We start from the raw sequence: 27,948 nt of genomic DNA on the forward strand, positions 1-27,948 counted from the left end.
CAATAGCAAAGGTGGCTTTACTGTCATAATGCAGTCTATATCCATACCTAAACTTAGGCAAGCAATAAAATTCAAACAGCAATTCAGGAAAAAAAAAAAGAAGAAATTTGTGCATTCCCCTAGACAAAAAGCATATACATTATTTTGGTGTTACTGGTAGAGAAACAGTGCCTAATGACAGTGCTGCAGGGAAGCCCGACTGAAAGCCTACTTGGTTCTGTAAAATAATTTGTCTAACCCATCAAATATCAGAAGGTAACTTAAATTTGAACATATACCTGAATGTTGGGATTCTGACCATTGATATCTGCTTTTGACAAGTCAGGGAAGTTTGGGAGATCCAAGAGGAAAGATCTGGGTCCATCTCTTTGCAATGACGTATGCCCATTTTCCTGCCTGAATCTCTGTTTAGGGAATGGCCGGTGGGCAGCCTGGAGGTCAGGGTATTCTCTTCTGTCCTCGGGGTTCAGGGTAAAGCTGGCTTCAGGAGAACGGTCTTCTGCTGTGAGTGTGTTCTGGGAAAAAAAGCAATGCACTTACTTAACAATAACTGAGACAGTGTGCAATCCTGCCAATACCCCCACTTCCAGCTTCCTACTGAAAACGACTCAGCAAAGATGCCAAAACAAGGGTGCACTGGTGCACCCACCTGCTCTGCAAGACACACACACCAGCCCTTATGGCAGACAGACCCACAGCTACTTACTCCAGTATTCAGGATTTCTGGCTGGAATTTTCTTGGGTACCCATGAGTTTGGTATCTGATTCCCACTGAAACAATTTCAGTTACAGTACTGCAAACCTGCTATCCTCTGACACGAGATTACATTGAATCAGACTGAATGCTTAGTTCTTTCAGCTTGCAGTAACATTTCAGCCTCCCCATGAGCATCTAAGCATTGATGTAAATATCTAAGTTAAAGCAAAGCTGGAAACATGACAATCAGAAGCAATCGCTGGAAATCAAATCATATCAAATCAAGCATGTCACTAGAATGTTGAAAGGATATCATTATTACACAGCATTTTAGTTTGCTTTGTTCTAATGTGGAACAAACATCTTGACTGCTAAGTTCATTTTCAAATTTGTGGTATGAAACACTCATACTGATGAACTGGCCATCTCCCTCTCGCCCTCCTCTGTCTGCAGCATCTTCCATCTAGTTGTGCAGTCTTCCTCACCCCACTTCTTTGGCCTTGAACATCTGAACCTTCCTTCCTCTGGGATCTCATTTTCATGTTTGCCTAATGGTGGGATTGGATTTCACTGAGCTGTGGGGCGGTGGTTAATGCTTCTGTTTTTGTTGAACGTGCTTTTAGGTTTCATAGCGCCTGCCCTCCAACCAGTAGCACTGTTGCCACTGCCTTTGACCTCACCCGGGAGACACATTCGGTATCAAAACACTCCCTCTCCGGGTTAGTGGCCTGGGGACTCAAGGGAACAAAAAATAGCAGGCAAGTCAAACCTTCTTATGGCTTCAAAAAAATGCATGGGGCAGACTCAGCACAGGTTTTGCTTTTGACTCAGATGAATTATTTTTACGTTTGCTTCTTAGCCTGGGGAGCTTTTACTGTCAGTTCGTAAAGAGACAGCAAGCATGGATAGGGTAAATGTGAAAGCCCCATCTTTTAAAACAAGCACAATTAAACTGGAATGGCCACATGTGGTTCTGGCTCTACGGAAGCATATTTTTGCCAGCATTTCTGGTTAAACACAATCTCCATGCAGCTCCCCTGGCTCAAATTAAGCTAGCATACCTTTTGTGGAGATTTCAGATAAGTAACAGTTCCAATGCCTTTTCCTTTATTTTATGTTTATTTGCTTAAAAGTTTCTTAATTGACTTTTGAAGAGATTTTATAATATAATATTTGCACATTACAGCAAAACATTTGGTGAGTTAAATGGATCGAGGTTTAGGAGTTAATTTGGGGCCAAGTGCAATCTTCTCAAATAAAAACTAAGATGCTTTTCCTCTCTCCCTCTCACTGCACAGCCTTTTAAAGAACAAAAGCAGATTAAGTTGAATTAATTTCTTATGATATTTTTGTGATCAGAATGGTTACACTCATAAAGTGTCAAAAGCCTATTACACATTTACCTACAGCACAGACATAAGAACCTCAATCTGAATTACTGTGTGCACATGCAGTGGTTAAAAAAAAAAAAATCTGTTCCTCAGACATTTTATTGTCTGAAGGCTAAAACAGGAATACTTTGCTGATGACCAGATAGGACTTTCAGATGCCATTGGTGGGCCATCCATTAACACACACCTTGCTTAATAAAAAGTAGAAAGCAAATCACATGGCAGCAGGCTTCTAGGAAATGAAATTGAAGACCACTAACTTTAGGTTCCCTACTCATGTGCTAGTGCTTTAACCTAACACTTATAAAACAGAACTTCACTTCAAACTTCGCACAAGGATTAAGCGGCTTCTCAGTTATGTCTGGCTAACAACGAGGAGTAATTGTGCAGTTATTAAATTACTTCAGACAGGAACCAAAGAAAAATGTGGTCCTTTGCTAGTTTTTTTTCAGGGGTATCATGCTCATAATCTTGCCTTTATTAAAAATAAAGTGAGCTTTTATTAAAAAATAATAAAATTCTCACATATGATTTCATACCTTCCCTGTGTGCTTGCCACTTCAGCAGCATCTTGATTCTCTCCATTAACAAACCACACAGCCAGAGAGCAGGCCAAGGACTTCAGAGCCCTACATTTGATCTCTGGTAAGACTCACTGTGTGACCTTGGCAGGTCACAGTCTGTGTGTGCCACCATGGGGATAACAGCACTTCCCCTTTGCCCTCTGATGCTTGCAGAGAGCTCAGCAACTACAATAAGGACTACATAAAAAAATTTAATAGTGTTAGGCAGATGGAATATCACATGGAGCAAGTTAGAAAATTGTCATGGCGAAGTAATGACACCAGGCTCATCAGGCCCACTACCAAGCTGCTCGGGGCAGGACTGTTGTTAATTACAGACTCAGCGAGTTGGGGTTGTTTAATGTGAAAAAAGAAAAGAACCGAGGGGTACATGGTAAACTGTCCTATTCCAAAGGCTGACGCAAGGATGGGCGGGATGGTCAACTCTGCATGCCCCAAGTGGACTGGACTGGACTGGAAGACTCCAGTGCAATGTTAGGAACACATTTCTAATGGTGACAGTGAAGCATGATACCAGGTTTTGGGGGAAGAATGTCAAGTCTGTCTTGACTTAACAGGGGTAACCTCTTCCAGAAATGAGGCAGGTTATATACTCTCTTCCCTAGCTGAAATCGGCATTCTGTTGCAGCCCTTTTCACCCTAGGACAAGGCCACACCAGACCTTCCTGGGCCTTGAGGTCATACTACAACATAAGCAAACAGAGACTCACAGATTATCTGTCCATTTTAGTTGTCTGCTCATAGAATAAAGGATGAATGAACACTTTTTTTAATGTAGTATAAATGAATAGAAGCCCTACTTTTTAGGTACACAATTCTTGGCATAGTATCTAAGCTGACCTAAGCTGGCATTATTAGAAATGTGTGTCTCTGGCAAGAACGATAACAGAGGTTGCCATCAATAAAAAGAGGGCTTGAACTGAATGTGAAAAGAAGAATATGGGCCTGCTCTGGGAGCTCCTGCAGTAACTCACAGAAACGATCTTCTAAGGCCAATTCCAACAGGAAAAGTGTGTCCTAACTGTAATATCTGCCTCATTTCTGAGGAAAACAGGGTTTGTGTTCCAAAGCTAACAGACAAAAACTTTGCTGGGGGATAGCAAATATTCCTACCTTCTTACTTCTAAGCTGTTTCAAACATATATTTCACACTATGTATTTTTCGATGTACACAATTTGTGTTCCTAATTGCTTTGGGGAAAGCAGGATTGCTTGACTACCTTTAAAAGAGAGATCACTTCTTTCTGAACTACTGACTCAGTTTCTATGAAATTTCTAAATCAGACACATTGGCTTCTTACTCAAATGATGCATCTGCTCTGCATGTTTTAATGTAAAACATTTTTCCCCTTCATTTAATAGGGTTATTCATAACTTTTAAACTTCCCATTAAGATGATTTTAAGGGGTTACTCAGGAGGGGTTTAAGGGGTTACTGTCAGCTACAGTTCTGCTGTCCCCCATGGGATCAGATATTTATAGACGTTCCTATTATGAAAAGAGCTTAAGATTTCTGAATCTGGGTAGGAGTATATAAGTATATAAGGGTAGGAACACATTACTCACAGCTGTCAGACAGGCAATGAAATAAACGCTATAGTGAGAAACTGCCATATTAAGACATTTGTTTGTATTACAGAACAACATATACCTTGCCACATTCATCACAGAAAACAAGTCAATACTCCGTTTCTGACCACCATTAATAATTTCTGGTTTAGGCTCTGTGAGAAGGAAGCAAAGGGGGAGCATAGTAAAATATATATTAGAAAGGGTAACATGGTGCTAAAATGTACCATCTCCTTCATGGCAGAAACTATACAGGGTGGAGTGCTGGTCTGCGCAGAGCAAGAAAGGACCCAGAGCGTCAGCGTCCTGTCTCCGACACTGACTGCTGTGAGACTTGACTAAGTCATTCAGATCCAGTTTAAAATCCCACATATCAATGTCTGTGTGTATCATCTATAAAACACAGAGGAAGAGTAATTCACAGGGGTTTGTAAGGATAAGTTTAAATGTTGGTAACCCAGGTGCGACCTGAACTGTAACAGGGGTTAGGGCACTGTCTAAGAGACAACCCTACCTACATAAAAAATTGACTACCTGCTACTGCGGTTTAACTTTTCAGTGATGTCCCCATGGCCACCTTATTTTGTTTATTCCCCTACCAGAAGACATTAGCTGCAGGGAAGTGCAGTGCTTCTCTTTCCCCTAGAGAAGTTAAACAAATTGGGAACTTCTAGAAATACCAAATCACGGAAAAAGGGAGGTTCTCTGCAATTTTAGCAGGTGAGGAACGAATCTTTCTCCTCCTGTCCTTACTTTAATCCCAACTCCAGTTCTAGAAAAATAATCAAGACAGAGACGGATCAAGGAAAGACTGGATTTAAGGAAAATATTTTGGAAGAGCTGCTCTTTCTCTGTCCTTCACCCTTCATTCCTGCCTCACTTGCCCAACTAAAGCCACTTTTGCAAGCACTGCTAGTTGTGGAGTTGAAAGAATTTGGGAACAATGATGCAACATATATCCCTAACAGCTCCCAGACAGCAAGGGAATCTATTACCAAATCCCTGCTAGCGCTACATTGCTTTTTTATTTCTTGTATACTCCTTTGAAATATCTTGTAAAATGATCTTGACAAGAGGTCTTGAATTGAAACCTGACAGTCTGTCAATGCACTTTCATGATGCACCTGTACAGCATCTTCAACCACCAGCAAAAGGAACATTTATTTATTAGGAAACTTCACAGACGCTATAAAAGATTATATTGCTATCAGAGACAAAATGAGGCCTGGGGCCTTCACAGAAAATCATTATAGCCATTAGGACTGGTTTCATTTCCCACCTGCCTAAACAGATTGTTTTGATTTTGAAGGTTGTCGTATGTTTCCAGGTTAGTGCTAAATGATCATTTTAAAATTAGCCCAGCTGGGGAGGCTGAGCAATGCACCAGGATACCACACCAGGCTTTCACCTTGGCAGATTCAAGATCTGTAATGAACCAGGGTGATCTCATTCCTGATTTTAATATTTACTTTTTGTATATTTTAAGTGTAAGCAGCACAGGACCTAGCAGGAAGAGGTGTGAGAACAGTGAGGTTAACTCCTGAAAAGCATTACCAGAGATAGGTAGAGAAAGAAGTATTTTATGATTGATGCCACATACAGTGCAGGTGGTCAGAAGACCCATGTGCTGTTCTTTGCTTTGTCATGACTCATGAGTGTTATATAACAGGCAAGTGACTTGGGTTCATATTTAGGTTTGGGATGCTTTGCTTCCTGTGTGACTAACTGCAAGCATGCAAAGGTAGTGAGCCCCAGAGCTTCAAGCCAGCTCCTGTGAGTCACTGATGCTTCCCATCTATGCAAGTAAGCCCAGGTCAGGTCAAGCACTTGGAGATCAAGAAACTTTTTCTTTCTTTTTTTTTTTTTTTTTTTTAGTGTGCTTGTCTTTAACATATCAATGTAGCATATATCAATGTAGCAAAAGGAGATGAATCACTGATAGCTGTACCTAAAAATAAAAAGGGAGTGCCTTTAGTGGGGGGAATTTTGTAGTGCTTTTATTGCAACAGTGGTAAAAATGATTTTTTTTTTAACTTGCAGTGTTTCTGCATGTTTGACTATACAAAAACTGAAACCCAGTCATTCCACTAAAAAACATGTTAATATGTCCTGTGCTAAGATACGTTAACTTTACAGGCTGTACAGTGCTCCAAGGGATTTTGTTTCGACAACAAATGGATGGAGTTGCAAATGCTGTTGTCATTGGAACAACAGAAATTCAGAGACGACCTGCAGTCACTGCTGGAGCAGACATCTGTAGATAGGTTAGCAGAACTATGCTGGGCACCAGTGACAGCGTAAGAGGTAGTGAGGTGTTGAGATGGGCCTAGCACAGCTGTTTCTCAGGCATATGTTGAAATTTTTCTCAGGAGCTGCATGCAGCAAAGGCAGAATCTCAAAGAACTTGGGCAGATTTATCTTAGAACTGCCGCTTTTTAATTTTTCATTTTCTTTACACTAAACATTTCTAGTCCTTACAGTTACACAGAAAATATTGAGAGCAAAGCATGTAGTCAAGACTTATGCTACGCCTGCGAAAATCCTAGACAGAAGTATTCAGGCCCCTTCACATCTAAGGTCCAGGGCATGGTTTCAAGGCACGTGGTCACCATTAGGACACGACCTAGGACTAGGACAGAGAAGGCGGTTGCCTTGCTAAACCACCTGAGCTCAGATTTCCTGAAAGCTGGAGCAGCCCTACTGCCAATCTTGCCTTACTGAGGGCAACGGCACAGACAGACATTGAGCTTTGAACCGTCCTTCGTTCAGCCTCCAGCTGGAAGCTTCCCTCATCAAGCTCCCTGTCTCTTTGGCCACATTAGTAAATGAAGGGTCCAGATCTGAACTGCTCCTGTAGACAGTATTTTTTCCCCGGAGCTCAAAGAGAAGACTAATGACATCGAATTCAGATCTGGCAACTTTTTGCCACATATTCTGGGCACACATTTCAGAGCACAGCTATTTCCAATACTCTGCTGTTGCTTATATTCCATGCTTTCATACAAACAGTATGGGTTAGCTTCAGGGTGAACTGCCAATTTCTATAACGCTTTGATAATAAAATAGACTTGGTGATGACCAAAGCTCAGTGTCTGCAGGGGAAGGAAAAAAAAAAAGACCCTATGGCAAATTTTCTAGTACAGCACACACTGGTACTTTGTTCTTCAGCAGATACTTGGCCATCCATGAGATGGCCAAGCACACAGAACTCAAGCTGTGTATGGCCCTAACAGAAGACCAATGCCAAGTTTTACTTGTACTTAACAGACACTTCCAGTTGCCCAGGCTGGCCGTAAAACCTTAGTTGTTCTTCATGACTCTGGAGATCTTCCCTCTAATCACTGCCTGGCAAGAGCTCTCCATACAGGACTCACTGATTTAGCAGCTGAATGGGCAAATACACAACTGAAAAGTCAGCCAACAGTTTCCATCCTATTACTTGTGATGCCAAAATGCAAATTTTTTGGAAGTACCGATGCTTTTAGGTTTTCTTAAATACTTGTGTAAAACCAGCTCTTCATAAACTTTGAGTATGCTACCTTCTTTACATGGATTTTATGAGAGTGCCAGTAGAGTCAATTTATACCAGAGAAAGAAAGAATCAGACCCCATTGCTCCATCCTGAGCTATTCAGGTATCGAATTCAGTATGCCCTGAAGTGAATATGAACCTTTCCTTTCTCCTCAAATAATAAATTCTGTATCACTGCTCAGGCAAGTGCTTCAAGTTTGTGCAATGTCTGTACCATAATTCAGGTCTAAACAGAATCCATTTATAACAATGCTAAGTTTGATTGAAAGAGTCTAGTCTCATCCACCTTTTGAAATCTGCATTACAACTTACAGGTAAATTGCAACAGAATGCAAAAATCTCCCTTAAGCCACAATCAAAACCACAAGAGCAGAAGAAATCAAGTATTAATAATTTTTGTACACAACTTTTTGGTCAGGCTTTGCAGGCCAGCACACACAAAGTCAGTGCGAATGAAAAAGGATGTATCTGAAATTATTTTCATGGGTTTTAAACTACATCCTCTTGCAAGTTTATTCCACTAAATCACTACAGCTAAGATTTCACTAGGTGAAACAACTTTAATAAATGAAGTTTTCATCTCTCCCTAGCCAAAAGAGTAACCTTATTTGAAACATTTTCAATTTTCAAAGTAGCCTTCAACTGTTTGTTTCCAAGAAATTGCTATTCCCAGCCTCTGTGTCTCCCTCTCATATGCCACTGAATATCCACCCTGTGCTTTCAAAAGTGTCTCTGACTCTGGCTGTGTTAGCTGGCAGATGTTTTTAGAGACTAGAAAGTGTTTAGTCCCTGTGGACCAAAAGTTACATGATGACTTCATCACATAAGCAAAAGCTAATAACGGGAAAGCAAGAAAGCAGACAAGTGTTATATTCCAAAAACATGATGTTTCCTGTGCTTCTGGCAATACTACTTCTGTGCCTGAAAAAAGACAAGTCACTGGAGTCTTGATGCTCAAAACACACACACTCTTGAATCACCACAATTTACTTGACCCTCTGTTTGCTTCCTTCCCCAGTTTGTATTTTGATGGAGTTACTGGGCAAAAGGGAAAGGCAGTGTTTGTTTATATTCAGTATTGATGCACCACATCAAACATACAGCTCACAGCATTCACTAGAAGGGGTTGTTTCTACACCCTAAAATTTATGGAAAACAGCAGCCAAGATCTGAGAGGCTGGCTCGGGATCACCCACCTCGGCTCCTGGAGCAAAGCACCAAGCCAGAAAGCACAGGTTTAGGCTCTCCATTTGGAAAACCTGGGATACTGATACATGAGCAGAGGGAAGTCATTAGTATCTGTATACTCAGTGCAGGAACTACCTACCTTATTTCTGTATCAAGACATGCTCAGAAGACACTGTGCCCTCTCGCTACATTTACCTGACCTGCTTCTTTGACAGGGCAAGGGGAAGAAACTGGGGGAAGCAGATAGCCAAGAGAATGGTCTCCTTCCCTACAGAGAAGAAAAGGAACGGAGCAGGTACACAGCATGCCGCAACAGGACAGCGTGAAGACCCTTCTCTGTTGAAGAGTGGCGGGCGAAAGGATTTTCCCCAGAGATATATTTGGGCTTTTTTACGTTATAAATTCTATGGAGGTATATATAAGTTTTCTTAGAGCAGTAAGGGAGGGTGGATATTTCCTAGAGCTGATTAAAGAAGCATGACTCGATTTTCAATTTCAAACGACTCGGGGGGCATTCCAATAGACTGCAGACAGGAAATGAATACCATACACGCATTGAGCCTGGCAGATGCTTTAGAATCTGACACTTAACGTGAAAAGAAAATATCTTCATTTCTGTCTGCCCTCCACCCCATGCTCACTAGTTAGTTCTAAGTTATTTTTAGGATAAATGGTTTTATTTTTCAAACTTGTTATAATCTTGCCATATGCCTGAAGCCACCCAGACGCCACTGACAATAAACTGCATGGAGGAGGCCAAATTCATCTTTCCATTAGCCCAGCAGGCACATACAGCAGCAAGGTAGAAGAGGAAAGATAAACAGCTTGAGCTATGCTCACCTTCTTCGTTAGAGAAGCAGTCTGAAGGCCAGATATGCAACCCTGGACGATAGGCAAGGCTGCATGGAGGGACAATTGCTTCTGGATACAGAGCGAGCGCGGAGCGCGGTGCACGCGCTGCAGGGCAGGTTGGAAGAGTCCGTCCTCGTAGGCTGCGGCACACAACTCGCTTCCAGCTACTTCACTGCACTAAGGAGATAAATACACATCTTCTCTCCTCATATGGCTCTTGTAAGTAACCTGCAAAATCTGTCCTGGGAGGTTTATAACCTCATTGCAATATAATGGTAGCTGTTTTTACCAATGGCAGCAGTGAGTATTGGGGAATTGGTATATACATCTGTGCTTCCCTGCTTATTGCCATGTGTGCACAAATACACAGCTTCTGCTTCAAATTCTTCTGCTGTTTAATGGTGGGAAGAAGAAGGAAAAAAAACCAAACAGAAACAAAAAACAAAACCCTGTGAGGTAACAGAGGTAATATTAAATTGGTCCTTACTCTAATGTTACGCAAACAATTACCTCATTTTATTTTGATGTTAATACTGCCACAGCTATATTCCCTACACCACGAAGAAAGAGTGCTCTTAGGGGGAGGACAGAAAAAGGAGAGATGGGAAGGTGAGAAAAGCGGGCCTGATTTATATTACTCAAAAAGCCATGAATATCAGATCAAAGAGGAGAGAGAATCAAGTTCACTGCCACCAAAGGTTTTCAGCAGCTTTTTCTGAGCTATTGATCCCTCAAGGGCAAAGTCTTTTAAACACTTTGAGGTGATGCCTCTGACTAGCCAGAACTCCCACCTGATACCAGCTGAGCTTCATGTATTTTTCTTTCATCAGCTGGCATATGGGCAAAAGCAGAGACAGCCAAGACACTGCCGTATCTGCCGTCTGGGGGAGACGTTCAGCAGAGCACAGTGATAGCATTTGTGCATTTTCTGCACCAGATGTTACCTTTTTAATGGTCATCATGGTAGATTTTGAATAAAAAAACAGATTTCCCACAGAAAAGCTGTGAGTCTTGTGTCTACCAGCACGTTGGTGAGTGCTCAGGTAGCAGCCCGGCTGCCCTGGGCGGAATTTGTTCACTCAGAGGCACCAGCGGCTTCTGACAAATACAAAATCACCTGGAATTTGTAATGGGATGTAGATGGGATAAAGCATCTAAAGTGCTACAGCAGCTCACCTGGCAAGCAGTGACTTGTCCATTGGTTTGGATGCTTGGGTCTAATCTGAATACCCAGAAGGCACAAGATCCAGCCCTAAATCAAGTCCTAAACTGTCAAATGCATTATAGATTGGCATCTTTTCTTCCCCCTCTCTTTTGTTGGGACAGGTGTCTTCCGAGTGAGGTGGGAAGAGCTTCCAGGTGTTCTGTCCTGTCAGGACACTTCAGGACCAAGCCTTAAGCAACAGCCCCTGGAATTGGGTACAGTAAAGCAATTTCACCCGGTGCATCCCCAGATGCTCTCCTAAGAGCTGCCTTCAGGCTTCTAATAGGGATCCACCTGCACAGGGCTCGCTGCTGCTGCCATCATTGCTGTCATTGGGGTGCTCCATTTGCTCTGCCTTCCACATTTTCTATGTTACATGTATGATCGACTCTTTCCTTGTGTATTTCCAGAGCAGGAGGTAGAATTGCTGCCATTTAAATATATATCAAAAGTTCCAGGACTCTACTGGGGTAAATACAAACTGCTAGAGCTACTGTTTCAGTATGCCTGAAGGCAGAGGCAGTGTGGCCACCATTTGAAATATATTTTCACAAATGTTAGACATATACTTATCAACCCCTCTATCCTTTTCCAATAAAAGCTTGGACTCTAAAGCACAAGTGAGAAATAAATATTCTATCAGCCAGCTGCAGCAAGCGTTTCATACACAACAGTCAGCCCCTGCAATGGAAAATGAGCTCTGGAGCTCTGTCCTGACAAACATCTGTTTTCCTACCATAGGAAAGGATAAAAAGAAAGAAAAGGTTAAATATTGAAAGGCTAAACAAACTCTGAATTAAGAAGAGATGGTAGAAGTAATGACGGATGCATTGTAAACCACCTGCAAATGTTAAGATTGCTACTCTCTTCTGCAGACCATTGAGTCTATACTACAAATCTTCAATAGACATGGACTGTGCTCTATAAAAATCATGATGAATGCGGACTTGTTTTTATATTATGGAGGTCCTAATCCTCCTCCTCCTCTGCCTTTGCTCTATTGTTACAACATCAAAGACCAACTGCTGGCTGAGATACAGTCAATATGAAAAGGGCGACCAGCAAATTTACTGCTTGACTTCATTCCCTTTAAATGGAATAGGCACCATGGCCCTTTTTCAAAGTCCAATCACAGACATATATCTTTTTTATTGGACATCATGTACAATAAACTGAAGCTGTAACTTGGGGAAAAAAAAATAGAACACCTTAAAAATCCCATGAGGTGAACATTCCTTTATAAAAATATCACTGTGGTTACGTGTTTTGAAAAAACTTAGTGCATTCTGCAGTGCCAAAGACATGGACTGGCGAGGTTATAGTTTAGCTAAGATGCATACCCATGCCTAATATCGGGTTGGTTTCAAGAAAACTAATAAAAAGTGATATATTTAAGACTGAGTGCCAGTGTCATTCAAATAAACTGAAATGGCACATTCATGTCACAGGAATCATTAACTGCTTTGTTATAGCTTGCTCTGTGCAGTGAACCTTTACAGGCTTCTTCAGTCCAGCGAATCTTAAAATCAGCTGCACAAAATGCCAGTATCTACACCGCATCTTCAAAAACTCCGTTCTTACTACTGAGCTAATCTCAAGAGACACTTTCAGATGAGAATTATGCTGAACATAGAACTAAACTAAAGATTAGGGTAGTTTTATTGCTGTGGTGTTGCTAAATAGCTGCAAAATAGTTTCTTGCTCTGAAATTAAAAGGTATATAATCAACTCAAATAAAAACCATAAGATGACTACATTGTGGTGATACAGCATCCAGACTAGGTATTATTATTTTTAATAGGTTATGTTCCGATGTAATCAGAGGGTTTTGTTTTAAACTATTTAAATTATTAACGCATTTTATTTCTGTGGATAACTTGTACAAACAGACATTAGTACATATCTGATTACTAACACTGCATCTAGATCAAGATCATACTGATTTTATAATCCCACGCTGATGTATAAAAGACAGATAAAATTAAGCAAGTTTATGCTTTGCTACACTAGCGTTAATCTGAGGCAACCGGTTCCAGGGCAGTGATTTTCATTTCCTCATGGCAGAATTTGCTGTTGATGAGACATGACTGAGGTCAGAAAGATAATAAAGCTGTGCCACTACTTTTTGCAGCACAGAAATAGCTGGGTTATCACAATGTTGTCTACACTGCTGTTTCTGCTACAGGATGGTCCAGTGTCAGGCATCTCCTTTTTCCATCACAGCCAAAACCACAGACCTTTTTGTGCAAGGACCTGACATGCCCCACTCAAGATTTCCTGGGTATATACAAGAAAAGGTGGTTCAGTGACAGGATTCAATACCCGAACACCCAATTGCCTCTTAAAAAGAGGTATGTAAAGGCAAGAGGTCTGAAGAAAACTTTCTGGAAGTTCAATTTTGTACATGGACAACACTAACTCAGTCACTGCTATTCAGAAAAGGACAACTACATTTTTTCAGAGTGGTGCTGTGAAGAGTGGTGGAAAAAGATGGGACAAATTCTTTAAGTCGTTTATATAGATACCTATACTGTACTCACAACTGCATTGTCACAAATACTGATATCAATGGACATGCAGACAAAGAGTAAAATTAAAAGTTTTTTAATCTTTCCTAGGAAGAAGAGCTACTGCAGAACAAAGCAGTCCAAGATCTTTCAGTGACTGTATGAAGCTAATGAAGCACTGGATGGAAGCACGTTCATGCAATCAGAAGAAAGTCACACTCAAAAGCCCAGGTTTTCTTCATAGACGGAAGTCCAGATTATGTGTGACGTGCATATGAATTTGATAGAAAAGCTAAGCTGTGAAAGATTTAACTCCAAGAGGAGCTTTGGCTACATTTGCCACTGACACGAGGCATTGACTCTTCTTGCTTCATGACGGTCAATGGAGCAAGGTGAATCTAAACACACTGATAATGCAGGACTGGCATGTAGAAATACAGGCCAAGGCATGTGTGAACTGCTGCTGTCTTTCAGCATGAATTCACTTGATGGAGTGGTGAGAGAGATTCTCTCTGATGTTACCCTCTCTTCTTATAAGAAACTGTAAGATTAAACGGACCCAAATGGCCATTATGCTGCAAGATCTTAGGGGTGAACAACTCCAAACCTCTCTTCATCCTGCTGGCTGCTAAAACCAAGAGAAGAATGCAAAAATATGACCCATGACTATAATTTCGCCAAGCACAGAGAAACAAGGCCAAAAGGAAAAAGGAACTGCTTGCTTACTAATACAGTCCACACCAACTTTTCTAACCAAGCATCATACTGCCACAAAACCAACCACTGTGGCAAAGCATCACAATAATACTTTTTACATTCTTTTCCTTTCTTTTCTTTTCTTTTCTTTTCTTTTCTTTTCTTTTCTTTTCTTTTCTTTTCTTTTCTTTCCCCTTTTTTATTTTCTTTTCTAATACTTCTCACAATTATCTCTTCTCTATTTTTTCTCTGGCATTTTGAGTCTAAAATTCACGGAAATACCAGTGTGGAAATGTTTTGCTCTTACTAATAGGTACACGACTGATCAATGAGCTCACAACTCTATTTCCTGGAAACCTTATTCATTTATATTCTTTGAACTCTTGACTTTTTGCCTGGCATTTTCTGTGTTCACAACTTTTAAAATCAGTCTCCTTGAGACACATCAGTGCTGAACTGCGACAGTGCTCACTGTGCCATTTAACAATTCCTTTTGCAGCTCATTTACTCTTCTGCTCTAGGTTATCACGTTATTACTCATTTTGCGACAGCACTTCCAGATTCTCTTCAAACCTGGAGACCATCTATGCTATACACTGCTCACAAGGAACATCCACACACAAAAAAAAGGGACTCAGCCTCAAAGAATTTGAGTTGTGATTTAAAAAGTAAAACCAAAAACAAAATTCATGAGTGACCTAGGTCTGCTTCCGTTGGAAGTAATGCTTTAAAAAAGTCAGCTTTTGAGGAGAATAAAGTGCAGTCGACTCAAAACTTTTGGGTAATGAGAGCATTAAGTAAAACAGATAACTGTATATGGATTTAACAGAACGGCAAAACGAGCACTATTCGACACCTTTAACAGAACAAATGAGGTACAAGTGGGCATTAGATCACAAGAAACACAGTGGTACAACTTACAAAAGAGCTCAGAGCACGCAGCTCTGACAATTAATCCTGGAGCTGCCAAATGCTTGTTTATCACCCTCCTTCCAGGATATAAGCACAAAGAAAGAATCACTTGCCTTGATTTTTTAGTTTATATTTGTGTAACAAAACAACTACATTTTCTGCAAGTATATTTGAGCATTTCAGGAGTTTTTTTATTTTTAAAGATGATTCAGAAGAATGCAAATGTAAAAGTCTGGTAAGATAATTTTCTACCATTCCTTGCATTACTTGTACTTTACACAATGAAGAAAAAATGAAAAACTGTCAAGTACTAATATCCTCAAAGCTGAACATTAAAAAAAAAAAAAAAAAAAAAAGCAACTGATGCTCAAATCATTCTTTCCTCTCCACCGAAACACATACTGGTAACTGGATTTTCAGAAATCTTGTCTATTTCTGTTATGTGCTATTTTAGAAAGCTTTTTAAGCATGAGAAGGACATTTAAGTATTAGCGGGGCAGGCAAAGATAGCATTGTCTGTATCACTGTCAGCATTACTGTTTCATGCATGGTGAGTGCATAAGAGTCTATGACCTTCCTGGAATGGGCCTTCTCCAAGAGCATCTTCTCAAGAAGTGTATCCTCTCCACCAAGAATATTCAGCTCTCCTAGAGCACGTTATGATTTTTAAGTCCTTTGCTCCTTGCAGAGAGGATTCAGGATCATGATCCCTAGTGAGGAGGTTTCCCTGAGCATTAAGAGGACTAAGATTCAGTAAGTGAATGAAGGGAAAGCTACAGTCACTGTGCTAAAGCTGGCTTTGCAAGGCAGATGCAAGCGGGACAGGCCCTGTGCCAGGAACCTCTTCCTTACTGAACCAAAAGGGTTTCCTGTGTGCAGTCTCTGCCATGTTCAGGGAAAGAAAAGGGTCCATGGCTGGATCTGCCTCAGGTCGCTGCTCTTCCCAAGGAAGAGGCAGCTTCCAGGGCACGATCTGTGCCCCGGCACGTCTGCTCAACTTGGTGAATGACAAGGACACGCAGCACAGCCTGGACCAGGCGGTCTCTTGATTGCTGCGTGAGAAAAGTCTACAGCAGGGTCTCTATCACAGACAGCTGCTGTCCCATTCAAAAGGGTGAAATCTGCACCCTTCCTGCTACGACATAACACACTGGGCGTTTTCACCCAAAGAATAATTCCATCATTGCTTCTTGTTTTCTCTAAATAAGGTTTCCATGATTTTGGTACAGACGCAGCAGATGTGAGAAGAGACAAAAGAATAACTGTTGAGTTCGAAACACTGTTCTCATTTTACATTTAATATAGCTTGGATCGACTGAACAGATTTCTCCCCAGCTAAAGAACTCCAAAGCAGAGCAAGGTGTTGAAAAGTGTGGTATGTTGCAGGTAGAACTGCTATGGCTGAGTTATCTATTAGCAGGTTGTGACAGGCACGGGAAAACCACAAGGGAGTGCACCGTGACCAGTTCCCTACAGGAAAATGATGTGGGAATTGCTGGGGTCATAAACTCTGACAATGAAGCATCAACCCTAGACCTCCTGTTTTATGGACAGCTGGTGGAAGGAAAAACAGAGCAAGAAAATGTGAGCGAAAAGGGCAGACAACCTAAGCAGGGGGAGTGAAGGAAGGATTCTGGCGGCAGATAGCAGAGCGGTGGCAGTAGTATGCTGTACTGCTGTAATAGCTGTGAAAACTAGCTGTGATTTTTATGTGTAGAATAAGCTACTGCCTACAGGGTGAACAAAAGCTACAAAACAGAAGAACAGAAGAAATTGCACAGATTATCCAAACTATGGAAAACATCATGAGAGATACCAATCCAATCCCTTTTAGGATCTCTGTGTAGCCACATCTTGCCTTTCTACTGTTGCTATCACCAAGGATGAGAATGCTCTGGACTCCCTAGGAGTCGGACTTGAACCTGTGACTCATTTCACTACTGTCAGTCAGTGACCCAACTGTATTGGCAGGACTCAGAACCCTAGGGAGCAGGTTTCCCTTTAACCCTGTCTGCCCGGGCACAAGGAGCCTCAGGACACAGAAAAGAACTGACTGGAAAATTATCCTACCTGTTTCTCATAACAGAAATAAAGTACTTGAATAATCCTTCTCTATAAAGCACTGGGAAAGCACTGTTCTGAGCTATACCTGCAGAGACAAAAATGGAGATGCATCCAGTGATTTAGTGGCAGGTATGTACTGCCGATGACTGCAGAAGAGCAGTAGAGCAACTTTTAACCACAGAGCTGGAGAGAAGTCCAGCAAAATACAGGTCTTGTTGAAAAATCTTGACCAAACCTAATGTTGGAAGTTACACGCCTACTTATCTAACTTTGCTCCTTGCAGCCTCTGCTGAGTATCATATCATTGGGTTCCTCTTCTAAATGACTGCAGTAGTCTTAGATGCTAAAAATGTTTGCCACATCTTACACACCCTTACTCTGAAGATGTGGTAGCTGTTTTACACCAGGCGTGTTTTCGTTTGCCAAGAAATGAAGTGCTAGATATGAAGAGAAACGTAATTAATAATTGATGAAGTTTTGCTGGAGTCAGGTTTGGAAGGCGGACCAAGCCCTCCGAAGGGGCCACGGACAACCGCAAACGCTCTGCACAGAAGACCTGTTCCTCCGCCCTTGCTTCCTGCTCCATCCGCTGCTTCCACGCACACAGCAGCCGTACACACAGAGCTAATCACCCTTCGTCCCTCCTCGATCCCTGAACAAGCCGCAGCCCGCCAGCAAAACCACTAAAGAGCACACATGATTCTCTCCTTTGGGAGATGAGGGAATGAACTGCACATGGTGTCGGTCATTGGTGAGGTTTAGTGCATAACGGGAAGAACATATGCTCATGCTATGGGTGAGCTTTGGCAAAACGAAGCGATACAGCAAAGCCTGCTGAGAGCAGACAGGTTTTACTGTAACTGTCAGAAAACACAAACCAAAACTTCGTCAGATGAGTAACAACTTCACTGAGGGAGATTTTGGTTTTCAAAATATCAGTCTGCCTCACTCACAAGCCACCTGCTCAGAAAGTTATTTGTACTATGTATAAAGCAGATTTAGTGCTAGCATTAAATATATAATGTACATCTGCTCACCAGCATCTTATATAGGCTACAGACTGCTTGGAAAACTCAAATGCAAAATATTGAATAAACAATTTTTCAAAGATGATTTAGATGATAGTTAGAACTAACCAAACCTAAAGCTCCAGAGCTCCAATAAGCTTTAAAAAGCTCAGTCTAAATCTTTCTCAAAATAAACAGCTTGAGTCCAACCTGGACCGAGGAAGCCAGAAAGCTGTAGTGCACCGCTGTGTCTGAATGGCAATTGTTGTTGCAAAGCAGTACCAGGGGCAGTGGGAGAGCGCAAAAACTCCAAAACACATCGCAGCAACACGAGACAGCACACCACCCCTTCCCAGACAGCACACCACCCTTCCCAGCTCCTCCTCCTCTTGTGCTGTAGATCTTCGGAGAAAACTAGGTGCTCAGCCCTATAAAACACTCCTCACGCCACTGGAAGAGCGATTCTTGTGCCACCGTCCATACGCAGCACAATGTTTTTCTTCTCCTAGGGCTCAGAGAATCTTTTTGACACACTGCAATTGCTTCCGGGAGGAGGACAGGAGCACAATTAAAAGCAAAAAGCTGTTTACAGCATTGTACTTCTTTTCAAATAACATGCTTTTATATGGCTCCAGTTTTATGTACAACCACTGACTTTCATGCGAATGTAATTCTGCTACGAGCAGCACAGTGGAGAATCTGACTTCATAGGCTAGGGCATATATTGTTGGTGGCTCTGTTACTGCATTTTACAACATCATTTTTCTTGGTATGGGAACACTGTTTTTCTTGGTGTGTAAGGCCTGCTGTGGAAAAATTAGAAGTGATGGGAATAAACTTTTAGTGATATATTTTCTGACAGAATTAAAGCATAGGAGATTTTAGAGCATCATAAACATCTTTCAAAATTCATAGTATTACGACCTTCCCTGCATTTTAAGAGCTACATTAAATGATAAAATATATCCAAGCAGCTATTTTCCATCTCTTAATCTAGCTTCTCTTGCCTTTATTCAGAAGGGATTCTTTATTTCATAAATATACCCTACAATACTTTATGCATGCAAATTATGTTATACCTAACAAACAGGTAAAAGCACAAGTCTACTTACACAAACTCTCACACAGCTTCACTTTTGTGGTGGGGAGGCTGGAAGGAGATTAAATCAGATCGAGAAAAAAAAGATGGATTCCCTTTCATAACTCAAAACTGCTCAAAATTTTGCAACTCTAACCTGCATTTACCATTTTGTGCTAGTTTGCCATAAAACCAGTTTTAACAGCAGACTTGAAGTACAAGAGAGCGGAGTCTTTCTGCGCAGCAGTGAAGGGACGGAGCCTGTGTCTGCATCTCGGTCAGCACTTGGGCCCCACGGTACATCAGGGTTTTCCCCTCACTGCTGCTCTCCTGGGAGCACCACGGGCAGCTGCAGGAGCACGGTGATGCAGATGTCTGTGTGCTGCAGGCACGTGCAGCACGGAGAAGGGCACCCAAAGCAAGGATTAGAGGCAGGGAGAAGGAAGCTGTTTAATGTGGAAGCTTATCTGGATGTCTTAATCTACCAGCCTAATTAACTGCAGAAGGTAGCACAAATTGAGAGGAGAAAAAAAAAATCAAACAAAACTGTCTTTTAAAATCCTCTCATCATTTGAAAGACCAAGGGATGGAAGGAGAAGCTCTTCCTGCAGTTTATGAATGACACTGTAAATGCTTACAAGTACCTTTATTTTACACTGTTCAAAATTCCAACAATATTTGAAGATTATAACTGATTCTTTCTAGATCAATTTTACATAAAAATTGTTAAGGATGTTTCTTGGAACTGGCATTAATGTTTCCAAATTTCCATTCAGATGCACAGGACCAACTTTTGACCATTTTATCCATGCAAATGGGCAGTGTAGGTCATTATATGCTGCATTTGATATCAGGCAGAAATAAACACAAACATCTTTACTTTGACAGTAGCATGTTTTTAAACAAATTTGCGCTGTCAAAATACATTTGCAAAAAGTAACTTCAAAAAAAAAAAATGCTCTGCTTTGGATTTGCCACATTGCGTGCAACGCATTTCACCACATGAAATGCTTCTCTACCCACTTCCTAGAATCTTTTATTTCCATAGGTCCAACAAGACTCCAAAGGCGGAAGAGAGAACAAAAACACAGCAAGAAAGGGAAATGTGGTAGAGCCACACAACGCGGGTTGGAGCCCCTGCCCTTCCCTAGCCCTTCGGGCAGGACAGGGTGACAAGCTAACCAATGGTATATGTGATGCAGACTTTCACTGTACTCCCTGTGGATTTTGTCAACAATATGTTATTTTCAGTGTCAGCAATAACAACTTGATATCTTCCTGCGCGTAGACACCAACACATGTGGGTTTGGACAGTTACACTTTCCACCTGGGATGAGCCATAGGACAGCCCCCCGCAGAAAATCAATCCAAAAATATAACAATACCAGTGCAAACTTTTCATTGAGCTACACATCATGACACTGTGAACTGATGCATGTAGGTCAATGTTAATTTTTTGAAGCAGGTTATAGTGTTTTCCAGCCAACAACTGAATTCATGAAAGTTATAATCCCCCACCCCCCCAATAAAAGACCCACCCAAAAGGCTGACAGACTTCCATCTGTTTCACTGATTGCTCTAATCACTGCACTTTCCTCTCCTAATGTCTTGCACAGACACGCTCTCTCAAATACCTAACTGCAGAATCAATTCAGTTGGGAAGTATATAAAAATTTCAGTTCCACAAATGGCAAAACATGATGAAAAATATGAACTGCTAAAGCTATCATGATGCTTAAAGGCACAGATTTTTAAGTTATCGGTAAAAATAACAGAAAAGAAAAAAAAAACTTTAAGTCAACAAGCAATAGCTTTTCATGAGATAGTCAGCTGTGACAATAATACTCTAGAAAAAAAAATCTGAAGATGCTTTCCCTCTTCTTTCACCCTAATCTAACAACAGGGCTCCAAAAAGAGCTCCTTAGGGAAGCCGTGTCACCCAGAGCTCCCACTTGCCCAGATGTTTCCCTCATTATGTTACAAGCCTGTCAAGAAAACGCAAATTCAGGGTTATTCTAATGATAGCAAACACCTCATAAAAAAACCTCTCCAAATTTACTTTTCCAAGGAACATCATTTTAAAAGGCAGTTCAACTGCCCAGGAGAAAAGACAGCATCATTTATAAAACATTATTACCAGAAATCTTGGAGATATTAAAAAAATGGCCAGGAATGTCAAACCAGTGATAAAACTGGAGCCCAAAAGAAAGGCCGAACCTTGGGGCCTTACTGAAAGCAGACAGCTGAGCCAGATCTCCCACCATGTTCAGGAGGAGGTTTGCGGGTGAAGGGGCCTGATCTCGGCTCGAGAGCTAGCTGATGAATTGCCAGGTTTAGCCTCCCCCCTTGCAGAGTGGTGGTTTCACTCTGTAGACCACCAGCTGGAGACCCCAAGCAAACACTGACCATCATCAGAGACCCCTTGAGAACACCGACCACCACTGCAGACCCCATGAGAACACTGACTGTCAACCAGAGACCCCAAGGACACACTGACCACCAACTGGAGACCCCATGCTAACACTGACTGTCAACTAGAGACCCTCAAACCCTCAGTGTTTACTGACCCTCAGTGTTTACTGACCACCAACTGGAGACCCCATGCTAACACTGACTGTCAACTAGAGACCCTCAGACAAACACTGACCACCAACTGGAGAGCCCAAGCAAATACTGACCACTACAGCCTGCCCTCTCCTTCCCTTACTTGTGCTTTCCTTTTCAAAAAGATGCTTTGTGGGCAACTTTTTTTTTTTTTTTAATGGAGATGATAAGAAAGGGGCTTATCTAAATTTGAGCTGATAATGCATTACATATTTTCTAACATTCTTTGCATGATTTGGTGATTGTTTAACTTCAGCGCCTGCGTATGAACCAAAATGTAGATCGCAACATCTGAGGCAGACTAGGGATGCACCAGGGATGTACTATCTCTGGATTGTGATGATGCAACTTTTATCGTGAGACTCAAGCCATTTTGAATGAATGGCAACCAATGATAGTGAAAAACAAAACACGAAAACAAACAGAAAAAAAAAAATCTGAAACAAAAAATAAGGGGACAAAGTCCAAAAGCTCCTTACCCCCCGACCGATCCAATTCGCTGGCAGTTTCACAGCACCAGAGGACTAGACTGTCCGGGTCACCAGCCCTGTCCCTCATGACCACAGGCCTCGAGGATGCCGCGTTTGGCAGTTCCTCGGGACTCGCTATCCAGCATCCTCCCCCGAGCACAGCCGCATGTTTGGCTCCCCACCTGGCCACGGCCAAGCAGCAGCCGCTCCGTGGGGCACCTGACACCTCACGAGGCCGTGGGGACAGCGCGAGGCCAGGCCGGGACGCAGGCGCCCACAGCGCCCCTATGAGCCGGGCCACCCGCAGGGGGCGCGCGGCCGTTGGGGGCCGTTGGGGACCGTCGGGGACCGTCGGCGGCCGTTGGGGGCGGCGCGCGCGGCACTCACCTGCCGCTGGCTGAGGTTGCCGGTGCCCTGGGCGCCGTGGGGCTCGCCGCCGCCGCGCAGCACGGTGATGTGCAAGGTGAGCAGCAGCAGCCCGAGCAGCAGCAGCAGCTCGGCCGCCAGCCGCACCATCCTCTTGAGCCGGGCGGCTTTAGGGCCCCGCAGCGGCGGCGGCCGCGCAGGAGGCGGAGGCGGAGGAGGAGCCGCGGCCGCCGCCGGGGCCGCCGCGCCCGCCGGCGCAGCAGCCCCAGCCCCGGCCCCGGCGGCGCCGGCGGTGGCCGCAGGACGCGCGGCGGGGCCGGCGCCGCTCTCGGCGGGCGCGGGGCAGCCGCGGCGGCAGCAGCAGCAGCAGCAGCGGCAGCAGCGGGGGCCGCCGCACCACGGCGGAGCCACGTCGGGGCGGGACGCCGCGGCGGCGGCCAAGGCGGCGGCGCTGCGCGGCTGCGGCGGGGGGCGGCAGGTAGCCGCGGCGGGGCTGGGCGGCGGCGTCGCTGCGGGCAGCCCCGCGGGCAGCGGGCGCCGTCGGAGCGGGCAGCGGGGCCGAGCCGCGCGGCTGCCCACGGGGAGGACGCTGCGAGGCCGGCGGGAGCCGGGAGCGCGGGAGGGAGGAGGGCGCGAAGGAGCGGCGCGGGGGGCCGCGGACGCTCTCACATGGCGCGGGAGCCGGGACGCTCCGAGGCGAGGGGAGGGCTCGGGGCTATCGCCTCCCTCCGTGCGAGGGGGCGGCCGTGGCCCCGCACCCGCTCGCCCCGGCCGCGGGCCCCTCGCCCGCCCCCCGCAGCGGCCGGGCCGGCCCGCCGCTCCGCTCCCCTCCTCTGCCCTCCCCGGGGTGGCCGCGGGGGCTGGGGGCGACGAGCGGCTCGCTCTTCCTCCTCCTCCTCCTCCTCGCTGCGAGCTCCCGCGGCTGCGGGGCGCTGCCTCCGGACTGGCGGGCACTGCGAGGGCTTCAGCAGGCAGCGCTGCCTCCGAGCGGGGTACCTGGCTGCATCTCTCCTCTCGCCCTCTCCGCCAGCGGCCCTAGGGCTGGCAGGGCCAGCGCCGCACTCTCTCCTGCCACCGTGCGTGCGTGATTGCAAGCGGCTGCCTCGCCTGCTGCTGCTGCTTCCAGACCAACTTTCTCGCCCCCTCGCTCTCTGTCGGCAGAGGTGTGTGTCGGATGCTTTTATACTGCCCTGCCTCCCTCCCTTGCTGTCCTCCCCCCCACCACCCTTTTTGCTCCCCCCCTTTTGCTTTCTCCCTCTCCGCAGCTCCTGCCGCAACCTAGTGTCGCTCCCCCCGCAGCCCGGCTGCCCTCCTGGCTGTGCTGCTTGTCCCCGCGTGAGCGCTGGGACTCTCACGCAGCAGCGGGCACCCCAGCTCCTGCCCCCTTGCAAAGGAACCTGCACTCTGCATCCCAGCCCCTCTGAGCATTTCCACCGTGCCCCAGCGAGAACCCAGTCATACCGAAGTGTCACGTCCCCCTTCTGCAAGTTTGCATCTCCTCAGCAGGGTACAAGGCAAGGGAGAATCCAGGCCCCAAAGGTTTTCACACTTTTCCCTTTCTTTTCCCCTTGCCTTTCCTTGCTGATATATAACTATGCTGGAAAGAAAAAATGTGTCTTGCATGGAAGACCTCTGAGTTTAAAAGTAGAAGATCTATGAAAATAAGAGTTACATTATCACCTGCTATAGCTCAGTATAATTGCATCCAGTGTGATGGAGTCAAACCTCTTGAGTGTTAAAGATCTGTCTCAATATAACGAGAAGTAACGGAGCTCAAATAAAGTAAAATAAACTCAAAACATAAAGTTATGAAAAAAAAAAGCAGGAGTTTGGGAATCTCTGTCATTGTTCTCCCCCAGTTCAGAGTTACCTGTAAGAACAGCAATATAAGCTACCAATGTCTTGGCAAGTGTGTGAAAGGGAGGATTGATGCCAGCTGAGGGACTGGATTCTCCTCAGGATGGCCAGATACAACATGGTGCTGTAATGGAAGAAACTGCTCCCTACTCCAAGCGTTTGCGGTCTGACACTGATGTTCTCAAAAGAGTTTCTGTGACTTAGGGGTCAGACCTCGCTTTCTGTACTCACATTCATTTCAGCCGAGCAAGCGAGGAGCGCTGTGCCAGCACAGGGCAGAGTCACCATGCAGACACGGAGTACTCATACAAGTGTAATTTGGGCGCATTGGCTCTGCGGCCAGCGTGCCAGACTTGCAGTCTTGTCGGGCAGCTGCACTAAGAATGTGGTGCTCTCACTTGCCCTCAGAGTGCCCCAGCCTTTTCCCTCTCAGAGCAGGGGAAGGACTTGCAGGTCCCTCTCCAGCAGGTCAGGACTTGCAGAATCTCCCGTGTGGGTCTTGGTGCCTCTCCTGGGCAGAGCCCTGAGTGAGTCAGAGCCCCCCACATCCTTCCAGGGAGGTGTTTCTTGCTTTCAGTGGTAACCATTGTAAACTGCTCAACATCAAATGGAAATACACTTAAGATAATCATACTGGAATATCATGAAGGATGTGACCAAAAGTCACAACCCTCCAAACCTTCAAATTTAATGTTTTTTAATCCCCAAACCTGTTCTGTATTAGCACTGCCTTAGACAATCTGCACAGACCATCAGACAGGATAAGGACTCTCGCTTGACTGTCTTGAGGCTTATAGCTAACTATACCCACACTCAGTCTAAGGAAATTGCTTGATAATTTATACCTGATACTCCTCCCTACAAAACCACCTTATCACACGTGCGCTAAGTCACAGGGATACCAAGTGTCTCGTCGCTGTTGGCCTCAGGACACCGAGGCAGCCACTCAGCCGAGCGGGGACTGACCATGCTACGTAAGGCAAGATGATGGCACTCAGGCTGCTACTAGCAAACGCAGTTGAGTTGTGAAGCAGGGACCATATTTCCAAGAAGAGGGAGTTAGTTAAGAGTCCAGGTGATGGGTGATGAAAGAGCAGAAAACTGTCCCCCAGGTTCCCCAAAATCTGAACCAATCTAGTGCCTGACAGTGGATCCTGGCTGTTGAAAACTGGAAACTTGGCATATGAGCTCTGTATTTTAGAGCTTAATGCTACAAATCAATGCCCAGAGAGAGACTGAAGGCTCGTAATGCGAAACAGTCCAAGTGACAGCATGGTGGAAAACACACACATGGATCTGCTGCTGAGCTCTGGGCAATGTAAGTTCTCCCTTGTCTTATGAAAGACTGTGAACCAAAAGACATCTTTAATCCAGATGAGATGGGCCTGTACTGGTGTGCATTTCCTCATGGGACATTAAGTTTTATGCATTAAGCTGTTGTGCAAAGACAGTTAGTGACACAGCAGTGGTCACACACAGCATTGCTGGTAAGTGGAGGGCAGCGAGAGCCCGAGGCCTCATCCCCCTGAACAAGTAAACACAAAAGCAGCACCCATGGATGCTGGGGCTGCCCGTGGGGCCAAGTTGGAGGGAACCGCGCTGCGAGCGAGCGAGCGTATGTGCGTGCCATGGGCGGGCGCTTCAACTCGCAAACACTGTTCGATGAGCATGTGGTTAGTGATTAATCCAGGCAACTGAGTCACAGCCTGTAGGGCTGTGATGGACCTGACAGCAAAGCAAAAAGCTCCCTTTTCCTGGCTGGGTGAACACTCGCTCCAGCAACTGCAGCCTAGTGTGTAGGTAATGCAACGCGGGTGCTGCGGGGAGGAGATTCATCCTCGGCCTGAATGGGATGCTGCTCCCAGGATGTGGTTAAGGGCACCTAGCCAGGAGGTCAATCAGCAAGTCAGTCAGACTGTTGCTGGTGGGGTAAGTGAGGTGTTTCTTTGACAGCACCTTCTCTATTAAGGTTTACACTTACACCTCTTCCCTCCACCCTCAGCTTGGAGGGTGGAAAGAAACAGCTCTTACCTTCCATTTCTCTTCCTCCAGAGATAAAAGTAGACACAGATAGTGCGTAACAGGTTGTGACATGTCTGCTAGGGCCTGGACAAGCCTCCTGTGCACACTCCTGGTGCTTCACTAGCGCCACAATAACACATTGAGCCCAAGCCCTGTTAGAAAGGGTTCAACTTAGCACATTTCTCTGCATCTCTTGCTGTAGAACAAGTGCAGATTCCTGGTCACATAGTGTAGCTCTGCTGATGTGCAATGATTTATTAAGCTGCTAAATAAATCATCGCACATTGGACGTCTGATGTCCTGCCTGTCTCTCAAGACCAGTGGATCTTCCTCAGCTTCAAAAGGAGAAGCAGCTGTCTCTGCCACAGCCTTGCCAATGTGCTCAGGTCTTCTTCCTGTGGTGGTTCAGCCTCCTCATGACGGGGGCACTTCAGCAGGGTCCTGGTGGGAGCTCCAGTCACAGAGCTGCTGGTGAGAGGCACCACCATCCCTTTGACACCAGGCTGTCCGTGTTTAGCCCTAGCCCAAGAAACCATTTCTCGTGATGGTTCTTGGCTGGGCAAGAGAGCGCTCAGGACCAGAGAGAGGGAGAGCCAAGATTTGCAGTGTCCCTGCCGGCATGTCCTGCTCTCTGGTATTTACATCTCAGCTACTCATTTGACTACCCTATGCACTACTAAACACACCATATCACCATACAGGCACCTACGCTTGGGGTTACGAGTGCCATTCCTAAGACACAAAGCGTTACCTAGCTGAAACCAAGCACCACTTGGGGTTTGGGTGGTCCCATTGACTGAAATCCAGAGTAAACAAGTGTGAAAAATCCCTGTGACGGAAACGAGCTGCCCAGCGGCACCCAGCAGCGATGTGGGAACCGCTGGAGAGGGTGAAGAGAAATGCAACATAATATAGTGATGTGTAAGATGCTGCTCATACGCTTTATCTCTGCCGTGAGGAGGAGGTAGAGGTGGGAGCAGTAGATGTACTTGCACGGGAGCCACTGCCTTGTCTGTCAGAGAACACCAAGGCTCAGCTGAGTCCCGGTTGTCCCAAAGATTAAAGGGTGGTGGTGTTTACCTGTTTGTCCAGTTTCCCCCTTTATTCTCCATCCAGATACTCCTCCAGGCCCATGACACTCTGTCTGCGTGCAAGACCAATAGTTTTCCAGCTGAGCATAGCTGCAGGAGCACTGTCTGCCCTCCTCGGCGCGCTCCTCCCCTGCGCCTGCTCTCAGGATGCTATTGTTTTATCTTTAAGCCTGGGGGTTGCTTTAAAATTATCTGGGATGAAAACCTGGCTCCACTGAAGTCATTGGCAAAGCTCCCGTTGACTTCAGAGGAGCCAGGA

General features: G+C 44.8%; 1 protein-coding gene across 1 annotated transcript in view; it reads right to left on the reverse strand.

Moving 5' to 3' along the window:
* Positions 1-22,869, reverse strand: part of ISM1 (isthmin 1) — a 38,616-nt gene extending 15,747 nt beyond the window's left edge. Inside the window, exons 1-2 of the mRNA XM_088525993.1 lie at positions 22,741-22,869; positions 279-515 (exon numbers count right to left, since the gene is read on the reverse strand). Of these exons, the coding sequence (XP_088382119.1) occupies positions 279-515; positions 22,741-22,869 (366 nt within the window). The remainder of the gene's footprint in view (positions 1-278; positions 516-22,740) is intronic.
* Between the last annotated feature and the right edge of the window lie 5,079 nt (positions 22,870-27,948).

Source organism: Tinamus guttatus, unplaced genomic scaffold (assembly GCF_059628265.1).
Source record: "Tinamus guttatus ecotype Peru unplaced genomic scaffold, ASM5962826v1 Tinamus_guttatus_pri_ptg000241l, whole genome shotgun sequence".
Taxonomy (NCBI): Eukaryota; Metazoa; Chordata; class Aves; order Tinamiformes; family Tinamidae; genus Tinamus; species Tinamus guttatus.